Source organism: Euprymna scolopes, chromosome 5, assembly GCF_053919585.1.
Source record: "Euprymna scolopes isolate OS-2025 chromosome 5, ASM5391958v1, whole genome shotgun sequence".
NCBI lineage: Eukaryota > Metazoa > Mollusca > Cephalopoda > Sepiida > Sepiolidae > Euprymna > Euprymna scolopes.
Window position 1 is genome coordinate 22,819,584 of NC_136486.1, and position 17,727 is coordinate 22,837,310.

The 17,727-nt window shown below is 30.1% G+C and overlaps 1 protein-coding gene across 1 annotated transcript in view; it reads right to left on the bottom strand.

Annotated features, from left to right (window-relative positions):
• The window catches only part of LOC145276563 (uncharacterized), a 162,855-nt gene that overhangs the window by 99,895 nt on the left and 45,233 nt on the right, over positions 1-17,727 (bottom strand). Inside the window, exons 4-5 of the mRNA XM_080127758.1 lie at positions 14,169-14,265; positions 2,886-2,994 (exon numbers count right to left, since the gene is read on the bottom strand). Of these exons, the coding sequence (XP_079983884.1) occupies positions 2,886-2,994; positions 14,169-14,265 (206 nt within the window). The remainder of the gene's footprint in view (positions 1-2,885; positions 2,995-14,168; positions 14,266-17,727) is intronic.

Below are 17,727 nucleotides of genomic sequence, written 5' to 3' on the forward strand. Positions count from 1 at the left end.
TTATTTTATATTATTGCTTATATTAGTGTTTATATTATTGTTTGTATTATTATATTATTTGGATTATTTTATATTATTTTATATTATTATTTTATATTATTGTTTATATTATTATATTATTCATATTATTTTATATTATTATTTTATATTATTGTTTATATTATTGTTTATATTATTATATTATTTAGATTATTTTATAATATTGTTTTATATTATTCTTTTTTATTATAATTTATATTATTATATTATTTAGATTATTTTATATTATTGCTTATATTAGTGTTTATATTATTGTTTGTATATTATATTATTTAGATTATTTTATATTATTGTTTTATATTATTGTTTTTTTCATAATTTATATTATTATATTAATTATATTATTTTATATTATTATTTTATATTATTGTTTATATTATTATATTATTTATATTATTTTATATCATTATTTTATATTATTATTTATATTATTATATTATTTAGATTATTTTATATTATTATTTTATACTATTGTTTATATTATTATATTATTTAGATTATTTTATATTATTATTTTATATTATTGTTTATATTATTATGTTATTTAGATTATTTTATATTATTATTTTATATTATTGTTTTATATTATTATTTTATATTATTATTTTATATTATTGTTTATATTATTATATTATTTAGATTATTTTATATTATTATTTTATACTATTGTTTATATTATTATATTATTTAGATTATTTTATATTATTATTTTATATTATTGTTTATATTATTATGTTATTTAGATTATTTTATATTATTATTTTATATTATAGTTTTATATTATTATATTATTCAGATTATTTTATATTATTATTTTATATTATTGTTTTATATTATTGTTTATATTATTATATTATTTAGATTATTTTATATTATCGTTTATATTATTGTTTATAGTATTGTTTATATTATTATATTATTTAGATTATTTTATATTATTGTTTTATATTATTATTTTTATTATTGTTTATATTATTGTTCATATTATATTATTTATATTATTTTATATTATTATTTTATATTATTGTTTATATTATTATATTATTAAGATTATTTTATATTACTGTTTTATATTATTGTTTTTATTATAATTTAGATTATTATATTATTTATATTATTTTATATTATTATTTTATATTATTGTTTATATTATTATATTATTTAGATTATTTTATATTATTATTTTATATTATTGTTTATATTATTATATTATTAAGATTATGTTATATTATTGTTTTATATTATTGTTTTTATTATAATTTATATTATTATATTATTTAGATTATTTTATATTATTATTTTATATTATTATTTTATATTATTGTTTATATTATTACTCGTGTCTCATCAGCGTGGCTACTCGGCGTTTGATCTTTGTCCCATCCTTACCATCCATCTTTCCTTCAATCCTGGAAACGATTCTGTTTTACCGATCTGGGTTATCATGGATTAAATGTGACACTCGTCAAAATTCACACTAGCTAATTTAATCGCTACTTACGTAGGTTACCTAATATGTAACACACATCATTTGATCAATCATCATCAAACTTGCCCAGGATATTAGTCGTGATCTAACTGATTCAATGTATGGAGGCTTTGATAAATGGGTGAATAACATCAAGAATGAGAGTTCAATAGAAACTTTATTTTAATTTGAATAAAATAAAATGCGTATCAAGTGCGCTTGAAACCAAATCACTCTCATCCTTGACGTTATTCACGCGTTACCTACGCACAGTTCAAACATTTCAAAATACCATCGCCAGATACTACGCGCGGCTCTATACAAACAGACTTTTCTTTCTCCAAATTGACATGGCAAGGAAGAAGAAAAGAAAAAAAACAAAGCAACATATTGAAGATGGAGTCCTCCTCCGAAATATATTCGTTATAAATTTCAAACAAGTAAAATATTTGTTTTTTTCCTAATATTACGTTGTGATTTGGTTTCAAGCGCACTTGATGCGTATTTTATTTTATTCAAATTAAAACAACGTTTCTATTGAACTCTAATTCTTATTTTTTTTCTTTTTTTTTACACGGTGGTCACCACTTATCAAGGCCCGGAAGCCACTCAGGGATAAGGGTTATTGCAAGTACAGTAAGTTAGTGTGGAGAGTTGATGAAGTGTTTACTTAAGGGGGCGGTTCATTAGGAATTTGTTAACGTTGGACTTGAACACATCCAAGTTGTAGTCCGGTGGGAAGCAGGCAGACGGAACAGAGTTCCACAGGCGTGCACTTCTAAGAAAGAAGCTTTGTTCATGGAATCCATATTTTGATTTAGGCACAGATAAAGAGTGAGGGAAATTTTTCACAGTGAATTCAGCTAGACATTCTTAACGTTATTCTCGCGTTACCTACGCACAGTTCAAACATTTCAAAATACAACCGCCAGATACAACGCGCGGCTCTATACAAACAGACTTCTTCCTCCAAATTTACAACATGGCAAGGAAGAAGAAAAGAAAAAAGAAAAAAAAAACAACACTGAAGATGGAGTCTACCGCCGAAGTATAGTTGTGATAAATTTCAAACAAGTAAAATATTTGTTTATTTTCCTTATATTACGTTGTAATTTGGTTTCAAGCGCACTTAATGCGTGTTATATATATATATATATATATATATATATATATATATATATATATATATATATATATATATATATATATATATAGCGTAATTTGTTTGCATGTTTCTCATGAAATAGTCATATTGATTGATATATTTGTAAAAGCTGCTTCTCCCAAGTCTTCTTACAAATGTATGTCTTCTGCTGAATGCATTAAATCTGATATTTATAGAATTAATACAAACCATTAATAGAAACGTCATACAAACCCTGCAGAATAGACGCGGCCTTCATGGCACAATATGCAAAGTACAATGTCCGTGTGTTGTTTAGCAACGTACTTTGCATTCGGATTAATCACATGACCAGAACGTTTATCTACAAAGAATAAATATTGAAATGATGAAAATTAAATCAAGAAATGGCAACCCGAATGAATTATAAGAGAATGGATGATTAAGCGAAGAATTCTATTAACGTTATCTATATCTATAAAAGTGAGAATGTGTGTAAGGACACTTCTCAACCTATATACTCAACGAATCTTTTATCTACAAACTTGAAATTTGGTATATAGGATATTCAAACGTGGAAAACCTTCATCGTTTCATTTGGAAAAAAGCGCAGCTAACGTTTCAAAATTGAAAATTTTGTACGTAGTGGAGTCATCAGATTTTTATCTGTTTGTCAATTCTTTCACGAATGTGCATGTGTGAATCGTTCACGTAATAGATTCCTTATGTTAAGAATAAGTAGGTTTGAAAACACTTTTGAAGATTGTGGCATGCTGGCCTAATGGTTATCATACTTTACTAATTATTGTTAGGTTTTGGTTTCGATCTTAGCTCGAGTATTTTTTTTACTTTCAAGAAGTGAACAGTTTAGAAAAAATGTAATACTCGCATACACGTGTCTCAGTTTTTGTATGAATTAAAATATAATATTCATACGTATTTTACGGCCGGGCAACACCCGGCAGCCTTCTAGTAATCTAAAAAAATATTTATTTAAAAATTAATTTATTTTTTTAATTATAACGTGAATAGAATTATGTGCCTAATTATCCTGTGTTTTTCAATTGTTAAACCCAAAACGAATATATTTGTTTGAAGTACCTGAGTGTCTTTGACTACAAAATCAATACAATCTAATAAGTTGCTTTGATGAACGATTGTTTGTAGTCTTAACTGGTATTAAACTTCTTTTGTTCTTGTTTGCTGCTGTGATTTATTGACTTGTTTTATTAAACATGCCTAGGTTTAACAGACAAAATCTTGCCGTGTAGATAGTAAGATTCAATATAATTCTCACCTGTCATCATTTTATTCACGTTATAAAAATTCTATTAGCGTTATAATAATGCTATTAACGTAATAATAATTCTATTCACATTATAATAATTCTACTCAAGTTATAATAATTCTATTCGTGTTATAATAATTTTATTCACGTTATAATAATTCGATTCGCGTTATAATAATTCTATTCACGTTATAATAATTCTATTCACGTTATGATAATTCTATTCACGTCATAATAATTCTATTCACATTATAATAATTCCATTAAAGTTATAATAATTCCATTCAAGTTATAATAATTCCATTCACGTTATAATAATCCTATTCGCGTTATAATAGTACCTTTCACGTTATAATAATTCTATTCACGTTATAATAATTCTATTCACGTTACAATAATTCTATTAACGTTATAATAATTCTATTCACACTATAATAATTCTATTCAGATTATAATAATTCCATTCACGTTATAATAATTCTATTCACGTTATAATAATTCTATCCACGTTATAATAATTCTATTCACGTTATAATAATTCTATTAACGTTATAATAATACTATTAACGTTATAATAATTCTACTCGTGTTATAATAATTCTATTAACGTTATAATAATTCCATTCAAGTTATAATAAGTCTATTTACGTTATAATAATTCTATTCGCGTTATAATACTTCTATTCATGTTATAATAATTCTATTCACGTTATCATAATTCTATTCGCGTTATAATAAATCTATTAAGGTTATAATAATTCTATTAAGGTTATAATAATTCTATTAACGTTATAATAATTCTATTCACGTTACAATAATTCTATTCCATTATATGTAATAATTCTATTCCCGTTATAATAATTCCATTCAGGTTATAATAATTCTATTCACGGTATAATGATTCTATTCGCGTTATAATAATTCTATTCAAGTTATATACATTCTATTCACGTTATAATAATTCTATTCGCGTTATAATAATTCTATTCACGTTATAATAATTCTATTTACGTCATAATAGTTCCATTCACATTATAATAATTTTATTCACGTTACAGGTTATAATGAATCTATTCGCGTTATAATCATTCTATCCACGTTATAATAATTCTATTTACGTTATAATAATACCATTCACGTTATAATTATTCTATTCATCTTATAATAATTTTATTCGCGTTATAATAGTTCCATTTACGTTATAATAATTCTATTCACGTTATAATAATTCTATTCACATTATAATAATTCTATTCACCTTATAATAATTTTATTCGCGTTATGATAGTTCCATTTACGTTATAATAATTCTATTTACGTTATAATAATTCTATTCACGGTATATTAATTCTATTCACATTATAATAATTCTATTCACGTTATAATAATTCTATTCACGTAATCATAATTCTATTCGCGTTATAATAATTCTATTCGCGTTATAATAATTCTATTAAGGTTATAATAATTCTATTAACGGTATTTTAATTCTATTCACGTTACAGTAATTCTATTCCATTATAATAATTCTATTCTCGTTATAATAATCCCATTCATGTTATAATAATTCTATTCACGTTATAATGATTCTATTCGCGTTATAATAATTCTATTCAGGTTATATACATTCTATTCACGTTATAATAATTCTGTTCGCGTTATAATAATTCCATTCACGTTATAATAATTCTATTCACGTTACAATAATTCTATTCGTGTTATAATGAATCTATTCGCGTTGTAATCATTCTATTCACGTCATAATAATTCTATTTACGTTATAATAATTCTATTCTCGTTATAATAATTCTATTCACGTTATAATAATTCTATTCATGTTATAATAATTCTATTCACGTTATAATAATTTTATTAACGTTATAATAATTCTATTCACGTTATAATAATTCCATTAATGTTATAATAATTCTATTCACGTCCTAATAATTTTATTCACTTTAAAATTATTCTATTAAGGTTATGATAATTCTATTCGCGGTATAATATTTCTATTCGCGTTATAATAATTGTTTTCACGTTATAATATTTCTATTCGCGTCATAATAATTCTATTCACCTTATAATAATTGTTTTCACGTTATAATAATTATTTTCTCGTTATAATAATTCTATTCACGTTAAAATAATTTCATTCACGTTATAATAATTCTATTCACGTTATAATAATTCTATTCACGTTATGATAATTATATTCACGTTATAATAATTCTATTCACGTTATAATAATTCTATTCACGTTAAAATAATTTCATTCACGTTATAATAATTCTTTTCACGTTATAATAATTCTATTCACGTTATAATAATTCTATTCACGTTATGATAATTATATTCACGTTATAAAAATTCTATTCACGTTATAATAATTCTATTCACGTTAAAATAATTTCATTCACGTTATAATAATTGTTTTCACGTTATAATAATTCTATTCACGTCATAATAATTCTATTCACATCATAATAATTCTATTCACGTCATAATAATTCTATTCACGTTAAAATAATTTCATTCACGTTATAATAATTGTTTTCACGTTATAATAATTCTATTCACGTCATAATGATTCTATTCACGTCATAATAATTCTATTCACGTTATATCAGGTTGACAAGAAAGTTATTACAGTTTTTCACTTTTAGATTCAGATGAACATATCTCGAGTTAAACAAAAATTATTGATAGAAATAAGCAGCAACAGAATCAACAGAATTTTTCCAATGCAAAACAAGTGCATTTGCCAACACAGTAACAAATGCATTTAAGCTACTAACATAAAACCTTGCGTTCTGGTGACGATGAAATCGCTGAAGGCGTTTTTTGATATCGCTTAGGTTTTTGATGCATTTCTCATGCAGAAAGTTGTCGAGATGCTTGAAAAAGTGGTAGCTGTTAAGCGATAGGTCTGGAGAGTATGGCGGATGGAGCAGAGTTTCGTAGTCCGATTTGTTCAATTTCTACAGGGTTGATTTAGCAACGTGTGATCAGGCGTTTCGTTGAGGAGAATTAGGTATCTTATGTTGACTAATGCTAGATGTTGTTGTCCAAGTTTCTGGTTATTTCATCCATTTGGTGACAGTACTTCTCTGCCGAAATGGTTTCGCCAGGTTCATTACATCAAAAAATTAGCTTAATTGTTGTTGTTTTTTATATAAAAGACAAGAATGGAATAAGAAATACCTCTCATAACTATCACTCATAGGTTTGATAATGCCCGAGTTATGCTGGTGTGATCATCCTCTATTGATGTCCCACGTCAACTCCTTGATTGCATGCCCCCAAACACTCAAGTATTGACCCAAGTAACCCATTAATCGTTTGTGAAACATCCACAAAATTCATGTGTCATTATGCATGCTCACTTATTGTGGCCAGAAGCTCCAATACCAAGAGGCCAGTGTCCTTCTCTTGATTGTCTTGATTATAATAGCAGGCCCTCCAGCCAGTCGTTTGACCTCTGAGGATAATAGAAGCGCTTTGCCAGTTCACATGACACAACCGAGGAAACGTGGGAGTGATAAGGACAGACGATGCAAATAGGGATAAATAAAGACTTGGCCAGAGATAAGTTTGTTTGGAAGTCCATTTCTAAAAGTCATCTAACACATGGTAGAATGTAAAGCAAACGGTAAAATGATGATTATGATCATCGCCATGGTGGTAATGGTGGTTGTCGTGGTCGTCGTCGTCGTCGTCGTCGTCGTCGTCGTCGTCGTCGTCGTCGTCGTCGTCCTGGCAGCGGAGTCTTTTATAGAGGTATAAGAGTGCATATAAAACTGCTATTTAAAACGTCGGTGTGGACAGACAAAATAAAATATTTAAAATTGAAGCATGACAGACCAAAGAAAATGTTATTTCAGAGTCAAGCGTTGGTATAACGACGAAAAAGGCTCCTCACAGAGTTGCGATGACGCGTCTAAAACGTTCGGCTTTCCGAATGTTGTGTTGCTCCCTTCAGATGTTAAACCTCTCATATTGCGCAATATAAGTCAGTAGAGATAGTGAAGTAGGCGCGCTCAGATATACTTGTGAAAGCTTAGCTTTGTCCCGTCCCTTAGAAACGCGCACGATTTGCCTTTGCAGATTGAAAGCCAAAAAAAAAAATGAATAAAAAAAAGAACAAACGAAAATCAACAGAAACAACTCTAACCCAGCAACAAATTAAATTGATACACTTTCAAAGATAAGATTTTCGCTCGAATTGAAAAGATGTACGTTTCATGTCAACACTTGTCTTTTTAGCTTCAAACACACAAATAAATACATGAATAATAAAAACAACAACAAGTCAATAAGTCAATCGTGAAACTGTATACTTCCGCCTGGCAACTTAAGAATGGACCGCAGTCTTATAAGAGCCGCACATCTCTCAGACTGCATGAAGTGTTTTCAAAGTTATGTGATGAAAACGTAATTCAAAAATCAGTTATTAAATGAGGCTGAAATTTTGCCTGATACCTATTGTTAACGGTACTCATGCACTTATTGATCCGTGCTGAAATAATAACGTTATTATTTAAAAAGCCATTCTTAACATGGGGAGGGTGTTTTGTGCCTATTCTGTGCTTTAACCTTACAACTGAATACAAAAAAACATATCATAAAACTTTAATTAAACTTGGGAATACGATTTAAAAAAAATAGAGCGGATCAGTAAGTGCATTAGCACCTTGTTAACGAACGGCATCGGATCTAGATATCAAAGTAAGAAAAAAATCATCATCATCATCATCATCATCGCTACCATCGTTGTCGTCATCATTTATCAACATTTCTACTTTAAATTTTTCAAGGTCATGGTTTAACATCAATGTAAATGGCCTATGAAATGCTTGACTTCATTGGATACAATATGGGCCATAGTGCATATGAGGGCGTGGAAAAGTATCAGCAGCAGCGAAAGATGGCTGGCTGCAAAGAGATTAACAAATTAGGAAGTGTGCGCCAGAAGTGTGTGTGTGTGAAGAAAAAAATGAGAAAAATACACGACGTGCTCGGGGCAGAAAAGTAGACATCGAAGAGAATGAACGTGTGAAGTAAAAAAAAAAATACCCGGAATTGCCCGGTCATAAAATACGCTTAAAAATGATATTTTGATTAATGCGGATTTCTTAGTTATTATATTATATTGGACCCAATATATAGTAATCATTTAAAATTTTTTAAAATGACTCGTGCGCCACCAACGAGAATCGAAACCAAAACGTTTAGCTTATGATTTACTTTTTCCTTTGATGTTAATGCCTGAGCTATACGACATGTTTACTGCAAGGCTAAAAATTAAAACATGAAACAATATCTATTACGTTACGTATGCATATTCATAAGTGCTGTCGTTCGACTTTCACCTGGCAAATTCCATTTTTTTAATTTTCACCGATTTTTTTTTTTTTTTTTGCACTGAATTTCCCCGGCTAACCCCCAAATATAAAGTTTCGCATGGGTTTGAATACACTATATATTAAGTTTCGTGTCTGTAGAACAAAAACTGAGGAAGAAGTTTGGTAGGCAATTTTTTTAAACAAATATATATGTGCATGCATAAATATATATAGAAAGAGTTTTGTGTTTACTTTAAGCTTTTTACGCAAATATTACGCAAGTATAAATCGTGTAGAATATCTACTTGAATAAAATTACGCGTAATAGTTAACTAAAGATGATCATCCACTAAGAAAACCGAAAAAACTAATATGGAATTAATTGAAATGAATGTTTAAAAGAATGTGCAAATAAGCTAGATCTTTTGCAGATGAATGCAATTCCGCGACCCATATATAAAACAATGTTGTATTTTCTTTTTGATTAAATAGAAAAAAGTGTTTTTTTTAAATATGAATATCAAGATACAAAAAAAACATATATATATATATATATATATATATATATATATATATATATATATATATATATATATATATATTAGCATGGGTGCCCGGCGTTGCCCGGGTGTTTGGAGGTGAAACAGAAAAACGGTCAATTTTTTAAAATTTGACCCCTATTATGACCCCTTAACATTTATTATTTTGGACTCAAATCAAGTTAGATCCATGTCCAAAATATATCTAAAATTTCAAGTATTTAGACCCAAAATTGTCGGAGGAGTTTGGTAGAGTTCTCAAAGGTCAAATCGTTGAACTTTTACCCCTTAACAGCCAAATTTCTAGCCGAAAACCGATCACATAAATTTTCCTAAATCTCAGTACTCTGTATGTCAAATTTCGAGTCTGTAGACTAAAAATTGACAGAGTTATTCCGTACGGAAATGTACACAGGCAGACACACAGACACGTTCACTTTTATAGATATACTTGCATGGTTGCCCGGGTGTTTGGAGGTGTATGCTGAACAAAAAAAGGTCAATTTGTTTAATTTTGACCCCTATTATGACCCCTTAACATTTATTGTTTTGGACTCAAATCAAGTTATTAAATTAGATCCATGTCCAAGGAATCTATATCTAAAATTTCAAGTGTTTATACCGAAAATTGTCGGAGGAATTTGGTAGAGTCCTCAAAGGTCAAATCGTTGAACTTTTACTCCTTAATGGCCAAATTTCTGGCGGAAAACCGATCACATAGATTTTCCCAAATCTCAGTACCCTGTATATCAAATTTCGAGCCTGTAGACTTAAAATTGACAGAGTTATTGCGTAGGGAAATGTACACAAACAGACACACAGACAGACACACAGACACGTTCACTTTTATATATGTGTGTGTGTGTGTGTGTGTGTGTGTGTGTGTGTGTGTGTGTGTGTGTGTGTGTGTGTGTGTGTGTGTGTGTGTATTTAATATGAGTATGTATCTTAACAGTACAAGCACGACTACTAGCATATACAGTAACATATGACATCCAAAAAAAGATATTTCAGAAATATAATTAAAAAAAACACTTCCAGCTTCGCTGTCTCAAACAGCAACCTGCGCCTGTCCATCATCGAAGCCGTATTCATTCAAGCAACTCATCATCAACTAAGCTCGATACGAGATGGATAAAGCATACTAAAATACTCTTGAAACGTCTTTAATCGATTTTCTCGATAAATGTATCAAATTTTAATTGATAACTCATCATGTGCTTGCGAAAAATCACGACAGTCAAAATCGTTTGTAAGTTGCTGGTCACGCTTGAGCAGAATATTAGCCAATAAACTCGAAATGATGGATCAGAAAAGAAACAAGTAGGAATTGTCACTGTTGTTAAATCAAACATGCATCACAGAAAAATGTTGCTCAAATAATATATGTGTGTGTGTGTGTGTGTGTGTGTGTGTGTGTGTGTGTGTGTGTGTGTGTGAGATCAAGAAGTAAAAATTAAGTTTACAAGACAAAACTTCTGTAAACTTAAAACGAATATAAACATTAATATTTATATAGTAATCCTAACCAAATAAAAAAAAAAACTCAATACAACCAAAATAGGAAAAAGAACTTGTCATAGAAGACAGTTAAAGATTGTAAATTATACTTTAGAAGAATTTATTGTTCGACAGGATACTCAAAAAGCAACATTTAAGAATTCCTTAATCTACGGAGTTTCAAAGAAAGCGTCCTTTTTATCAGATGATAATAGCAAATAATCATAGAAGAAATATTAATATTAATTTTTTTTTCACTTATAAATTTAACGATTCATAATAATATTTCTTTCTCGATTTTTTTTTTTACATAGGCATCACCACATTATCAAGGCCAAGAGGCCACTCAAGGATAAGGGTTAAGGAGTGTACAGTAGAAATTGGACAATATAGTCATCATTAGTAATGAAAATTTGGTAAATTTGATAACTTATATGGAACGGCTCATCAAGAACTTGTTTATGTTGGACTTGAAGACAACCATATTGTAGTCAGCCGGAAAGCAGGAAAACGGAAAACAATTCCACAGGCGTGCAGTTCTAAGAAAGAAGCTTTGTTCATGGAATCTACGTTTAGGTTTAGGCACAGATAAAGAGTGGGGGGAATTATTGATAGTGTTTACAGTTAGACGAGTGTTTCTTGTGAAAGTTTTGCGAGGGGGGACCATAGATTGAAGCTCAGTCGAACACTTTCCATGAAAATAACGATACATCAGAGACAAACTCGCAACATCTCTTCTGTGAGATAGAGGTTGCAAGGAAGAGAAAAGGACATCTCCTACGAGGCTACGAAGTCTATTTCTAGCAGCTCCTGCCCAGATGTGGCAACAGTATTCCATCCTTGGACGTACCTGGCTCTTATATAGATAGAGAATTGCATCAGCAGTGAGATATCTACTGGATCGATAGAAAGATCCCACCATTTTTCCAGCGGCCTTGGCAACAGATTTGATGTACGTGTTCCATTTAAGATCAGGAGTAATGGTCAAGCCCAGAAGCTTGTCAAAACTTGAGGTCTCCTGAAGACGATTACTTGCAAACGGGATCTTTCTACAGACTTGGATTACACATATTTTGAATTTTTAATTTAGATTTTTTAATTTAGAACGATTTTTAATGTAGATCTATTAATTTTTAATTCACATTGTTCAATTAAAAAAAAATTCATCCATTTCCTGAACTCTTTGTAGTATTTGGCGGGGGGCATTTATGACTAGTTTTAATATACGGCTGTTTTAATTTACGCCAGTAGCAGCAAATTCATAGTTTCGCTATAATATTCATTTGCTAATATCTTTCCTCTGATGAGAAGAATGCATTTGTTTGAAATCCTGCGGAATAGAGAAATCTTAATATTTCTTATTTGAGTATTCTGTCGAACAATAAATTCATGTAAAGTATAATTTAGTCTAAAATTGTGTTCTTTATATATATATATATATATATGTGTGTGTGTGTGTGTGTGTGTGTGTGTGTGTGTGTGTGTGTGTGTGTGTGTGCGCGCGCATGCGCGTATATATATATATATATATATATATATATATATATATATATATATATATATATATATATATATATATATATATATATATATATATATATATACACGAGGGTCGATCCAAAAGTAATGCATCTTATTTTATAACTAAAAGAAAAAAGTAAAAGTTGAAGAGCTACAAAGACAGCCGTGGTCCCATTAAAACGGGCGAACTTTTGTGCTCTAGAACTTATTTTTTATATAAAATTTTCAACCGCTTTCCATTACAGAGAACAGAACCTCTTATATTCAGCGATTTTTTTTATTGTTAATTAGAAGAAACAATTGTTTCGGCCCGTATTAATGTCTCTGAAGTTTACTAAATATGGGCTTTAATTTCTCTTTGCACGAGCCATCGTCAGTGTTCAGATATTCGCAGAAAACAAAAACGCAAAAAAACAAAAAACACTTTTACTGGGAATAGTTTACATGCAATCTCTCTTTTCAGTTAATATTAGAAATCTTATTTTTTTATTAGTTCTAGTCCTGCACTGGTGAGCGATTTAATAAATTTTGTGTTGCTAAAATTTATATTTGGAATAGAATATAATGATTTGATATATATATATATATATATATATATATATATATATATATATATATATATATATATATAATTATTTACTGTAATAATTATTAAATATTATTAAATAACCACAGAAACTAGTGTTTCATCCTTTCGGGAATCATTAGTGCAGGGTGTCACGATTAACAACGGTCGATAGATCCAAACCCGGCAAAAGAAGCCATCTCTGGCTCCATTAGCAAGGACACAATCCATTCGGCCACCGTTAACCGCGACAACTACGGTTGAAATTTAATTTTTTATGTTTCTAACGTCTGTCAGAGTGATCTAATCATTATATGATGATCTGTGCATACGAGCTAAATTGACCGACTTTATTTCAACTGAAAGTGCTTAATTATAAGAAACGAGTTATATATATATATATATATATATATATATATATGTATATATATATATATATATATATATATATATATATATAATTATAAAAACGATTTACATATATATATATAAGGGGCAAAAAGAAAACAGTTTTCAGAAACAATCGCGTCTGTTTTATAACTCTATGTGTAATTTGTGCTGCATAAAAAAGCATTAAAAAAATATATAAATAATAATAATAATGCGTCCCATCAAAGAGAGCGACGTAATGCAGGCATTTACATACAAGGGAGGAAACTCTTACATAGATAAGTCGATTTGAATAATAAAGGCAACAAAAAGAAAACGCTTTTTTTGTTTTCTTATCTACGTACAACACGTGTTTAAAACCTGAAATAATTGAAAAATCGCTTGTCTACTTACGTTCATCCAAGCTGTAAACCCTGATTCCTGCTTTTGAACCGCAGAGCAATTGGTGCCATCGGAAATTGATCGTCATACTGTAGACAGGAAAGCCGAGCTGATTTGAATCAAACACAAGGTGGGATATGTATTATTTGGGTGGTTTGGAATACTGTTTTCATCTGGATTATTATTTTCACAACGTTTCGGCCGATGTAACCTTTTTCAACCTTCCTCAAACCTTCTTCGTGTGTGTGTATATATATATATGGCTCATATTGGTGCATGCTTGAAATCATATTAATTCAAATATTAGAGCCATTATCAAGGTACATTTGAAGAAAAGAGGTTACATCAGCGGAAACGCCGTGAGAATAAAACCCAAGATGAGAACAGTAGTTCGGACAATTCAAATATTACAAATTATCAATCCATATCTCAAAAATTCAAAAACACAAGGAGATGTTCACAATTTTTTTTTTAATTAAGACATTTTTAATTTACAAATGGCAGTATCAAGGGAGGTAATTCATTCTTCACCTAACGATCAGTCCTATGTTTTCTCTGCTTACAGATTTTATGATAAAATCTCCTTAAATATAGTATTTCCTTAAAGAACTAGCCGGACCCGTGGGAATTTCACGAAATAGAAATATATTTAACCAGCAAATATGTTTTGATAAAGTTGATATTTTTCTGGATAGCACAAAAATGTATTTATTTTTTCGAACAGAAAAACCAATAACACGCCACATATATGAGTTTGTTAACATTTCTATGGAAATAGTATCCATTGTATTTTAAATAGAGGAATGACAGGCCGTGAATGCATAAGTTTAGTTATAATAACAATGCAATTTGCAATACTCTCTGATCCATTCAGTCGGAATTAAAAAAAATAGGAAGCATTACTTTTAAAACACTCCTCATATCTTATCAGTCGTTCTTTGAGAATGAGAAATAATGAATTAAGAGATTATGTTACGTACATGAGATTATCAAAACTTTATTAGGGGTCGAACATATAAGAGGTGGTTTACGGAAACAAATCCACTCGCGATGAGATAAAAAGGGTATCAAAAAGAGATATAATCATCTTCCTACCACATTTGTAAACAATTTTACTTCCTTCCTTCTTCTGTGTAGCATCAAACGACATTTCCATGAACAGAGTTTCTTTCTAACAACTTCTTATGCTGTAGAACCCATTAGCGCAGAACTGCTTCTGTGCAAATTACAACATGGTCGTCTTCAATGTTGTCATAAACCGTTTTCATAAGCAGTGCAATGTAGTTTTACACACATGTTAACAAGTCAACACTCGAATCCCACAATGTTATATTTTTTTTACAAGGTGGTCACCACTTATCAAGGCTCGGAAGCCACTCAGGGATAAGGGTTATTGTAAGTACAGTACGTTAGTGTGGAGATTTAATAAAGTGTCTACTTAAGGGGGCGGTTCATCAAGAATTTGTTTACGTTGGACTTGAAGACATCCAGGTTGTAGTCAGGTGGGAAGCAGGCAGACAGAACAGAGTTCCACAGGCGTGCAGTTCTAAGAAAGAAGCTTTGTTCATGGAATCTACGTTTTGATTTAGGCATAGATAAAGAGTGGGGAAAGTTTTTGACAGTGGATCAGCTAGACGAGTGTTTTTCGCTATATGTAGACAGTCCCAAAGAAACAAAGACAAGGAAAGAATTCAACTCGCTTTTTTTTAGTGAAACAACAAACATTTATTTACAGGTACTTTGCAGGATATTACCTTGTCTCTTGTTCAAAAGTTTTCTCATACTCTAATGTGCTTAACAAGACTCTGCTGTGTCGAACACATGGTATTCTGTCTTTGTCCGACCATGTTTAGGACGTCTTTACCTGTCGCTCTCAGTCCACATGTGTAACACGTCTATGTGTGTCCATCTCTAGCCTCAAGGGTCCATGTTTTTCTTCTTTTATAATATTTTTCTTTCCTTCTTCCTCGCCGTGACGTCACTTTGCACACGATTTAGTATTTGCACACGTTGGCTGTTACTGCTGCTGCTATACGCGCGTCCACACTGTTACAGCAGGACTGAATTAAGCCGTTTTGAAGCCCTAATCACTAACTGTGTAATTCAATATGTTATTGAATAGTGAATCTGTGGCGTCCCCTTTTCTTTTCCTACGTACATGCTTATTTTACTTAGTGATTGATAAAGTATTCAAATGTTCTCCATTCCATCCATCATTTTCAGTTTTCTCATATTAATATTCGTCATTCATCTCATTAACCTTTATACTCAAGTGACTTTTGACCTCGATATATGGTGACTCGATATTTCAACAAAAAAAAAATAATAAACCAGATAATAGTTTTCTTTAAACTTAAGGAGGGTAGAAAATGGACCACGGGTTTACATTCTAGCTTATTTTGTCTTTTAGTCCTCACATTCCATGAGTGACGTTTCTGACAAAAGGGAAAGAATTGCTGTTTTGGGGGTCAGAATATATCCATGTAACACTTGTCGATAGCTAGTTGTTGACCTTGATGTAATTTTTATTACAGTAATTGGCTTCATGCCTTGTCTAGGATGATTTCCATAAAAAAATAACTTCCCACGTTATTTTTTCTTTCTTTTCTAACTTTAACAAAGTTGGGGGGGGTCATATAATTTATGAGTAATCATCTGCATAAATTATTATTTTAACATTTAATTAGGGTGAACCACCTAGGACTAACCCGAATGAATGCTTCTGCTCGACAGAAGAAAAGCCACCATTGTTATAACTGCCTACTTCCATTGGACTGATAGGTTACTGCTTTTACACTAGTTTAGCAAAACCTTCAAGAGGAGAGAGGTTGTCTAATGAACGAAATCTACGTGCAATGACTCGGTAATAGTCAACTATTTTTAGCATATAACATTCAATCTAATCTTTTGTGTTATTTTCTATTTCTTTACTAATTTAATACAGCTGTTCTTTTTCTATGATTTATAAGTAATCACTTGTATGAATTATTTTGACATTTATTGCTTTCAAACCAAACAATCCATTCATTATGACTTTATTGTGTAATGAATTACGTTTAAGTTGATAAACTTTTTGACCATTGCTTTTCACACCTTGTTGTGAACATTGGCAAATAACTTCTCTTCCATAGAAACTTTAAACGATGGAATAATTATCATTTGTGCAATGTTCCTTCTTCTGGTTCTAGTTCACCCAAGGATGATCTTCCTAAAAGAGAGTCTTTTTTTTTTTTACAAGGAGGTCACCACTTATCAAGGCTGGTAAGCCACTCAGGGATAAGGGTTATTGTATGTACAGTACGTGTTAAGATTTAATAAAGTGTCTACTTAAGGGAGTGGTTCATCAGGAATTTGTTTACGTTGGATTTGAAGACATCCAAGTTGTAGTCATGTGGGAAGCAGGCAGACGGAACAGAGTTCCACTGGCGTGCTGTTCTAAGAAAGAAGCTTTGTCCATAGAATGTACGCTTTGATTTAGGCACAGACAGAGAGTGGGTAAAATTTTTGACAGTGGCTTCAGCTAAACGGGTGTTTTTCGTAAAAGATTGGCGAGGGGGGGGACCAGAGATTG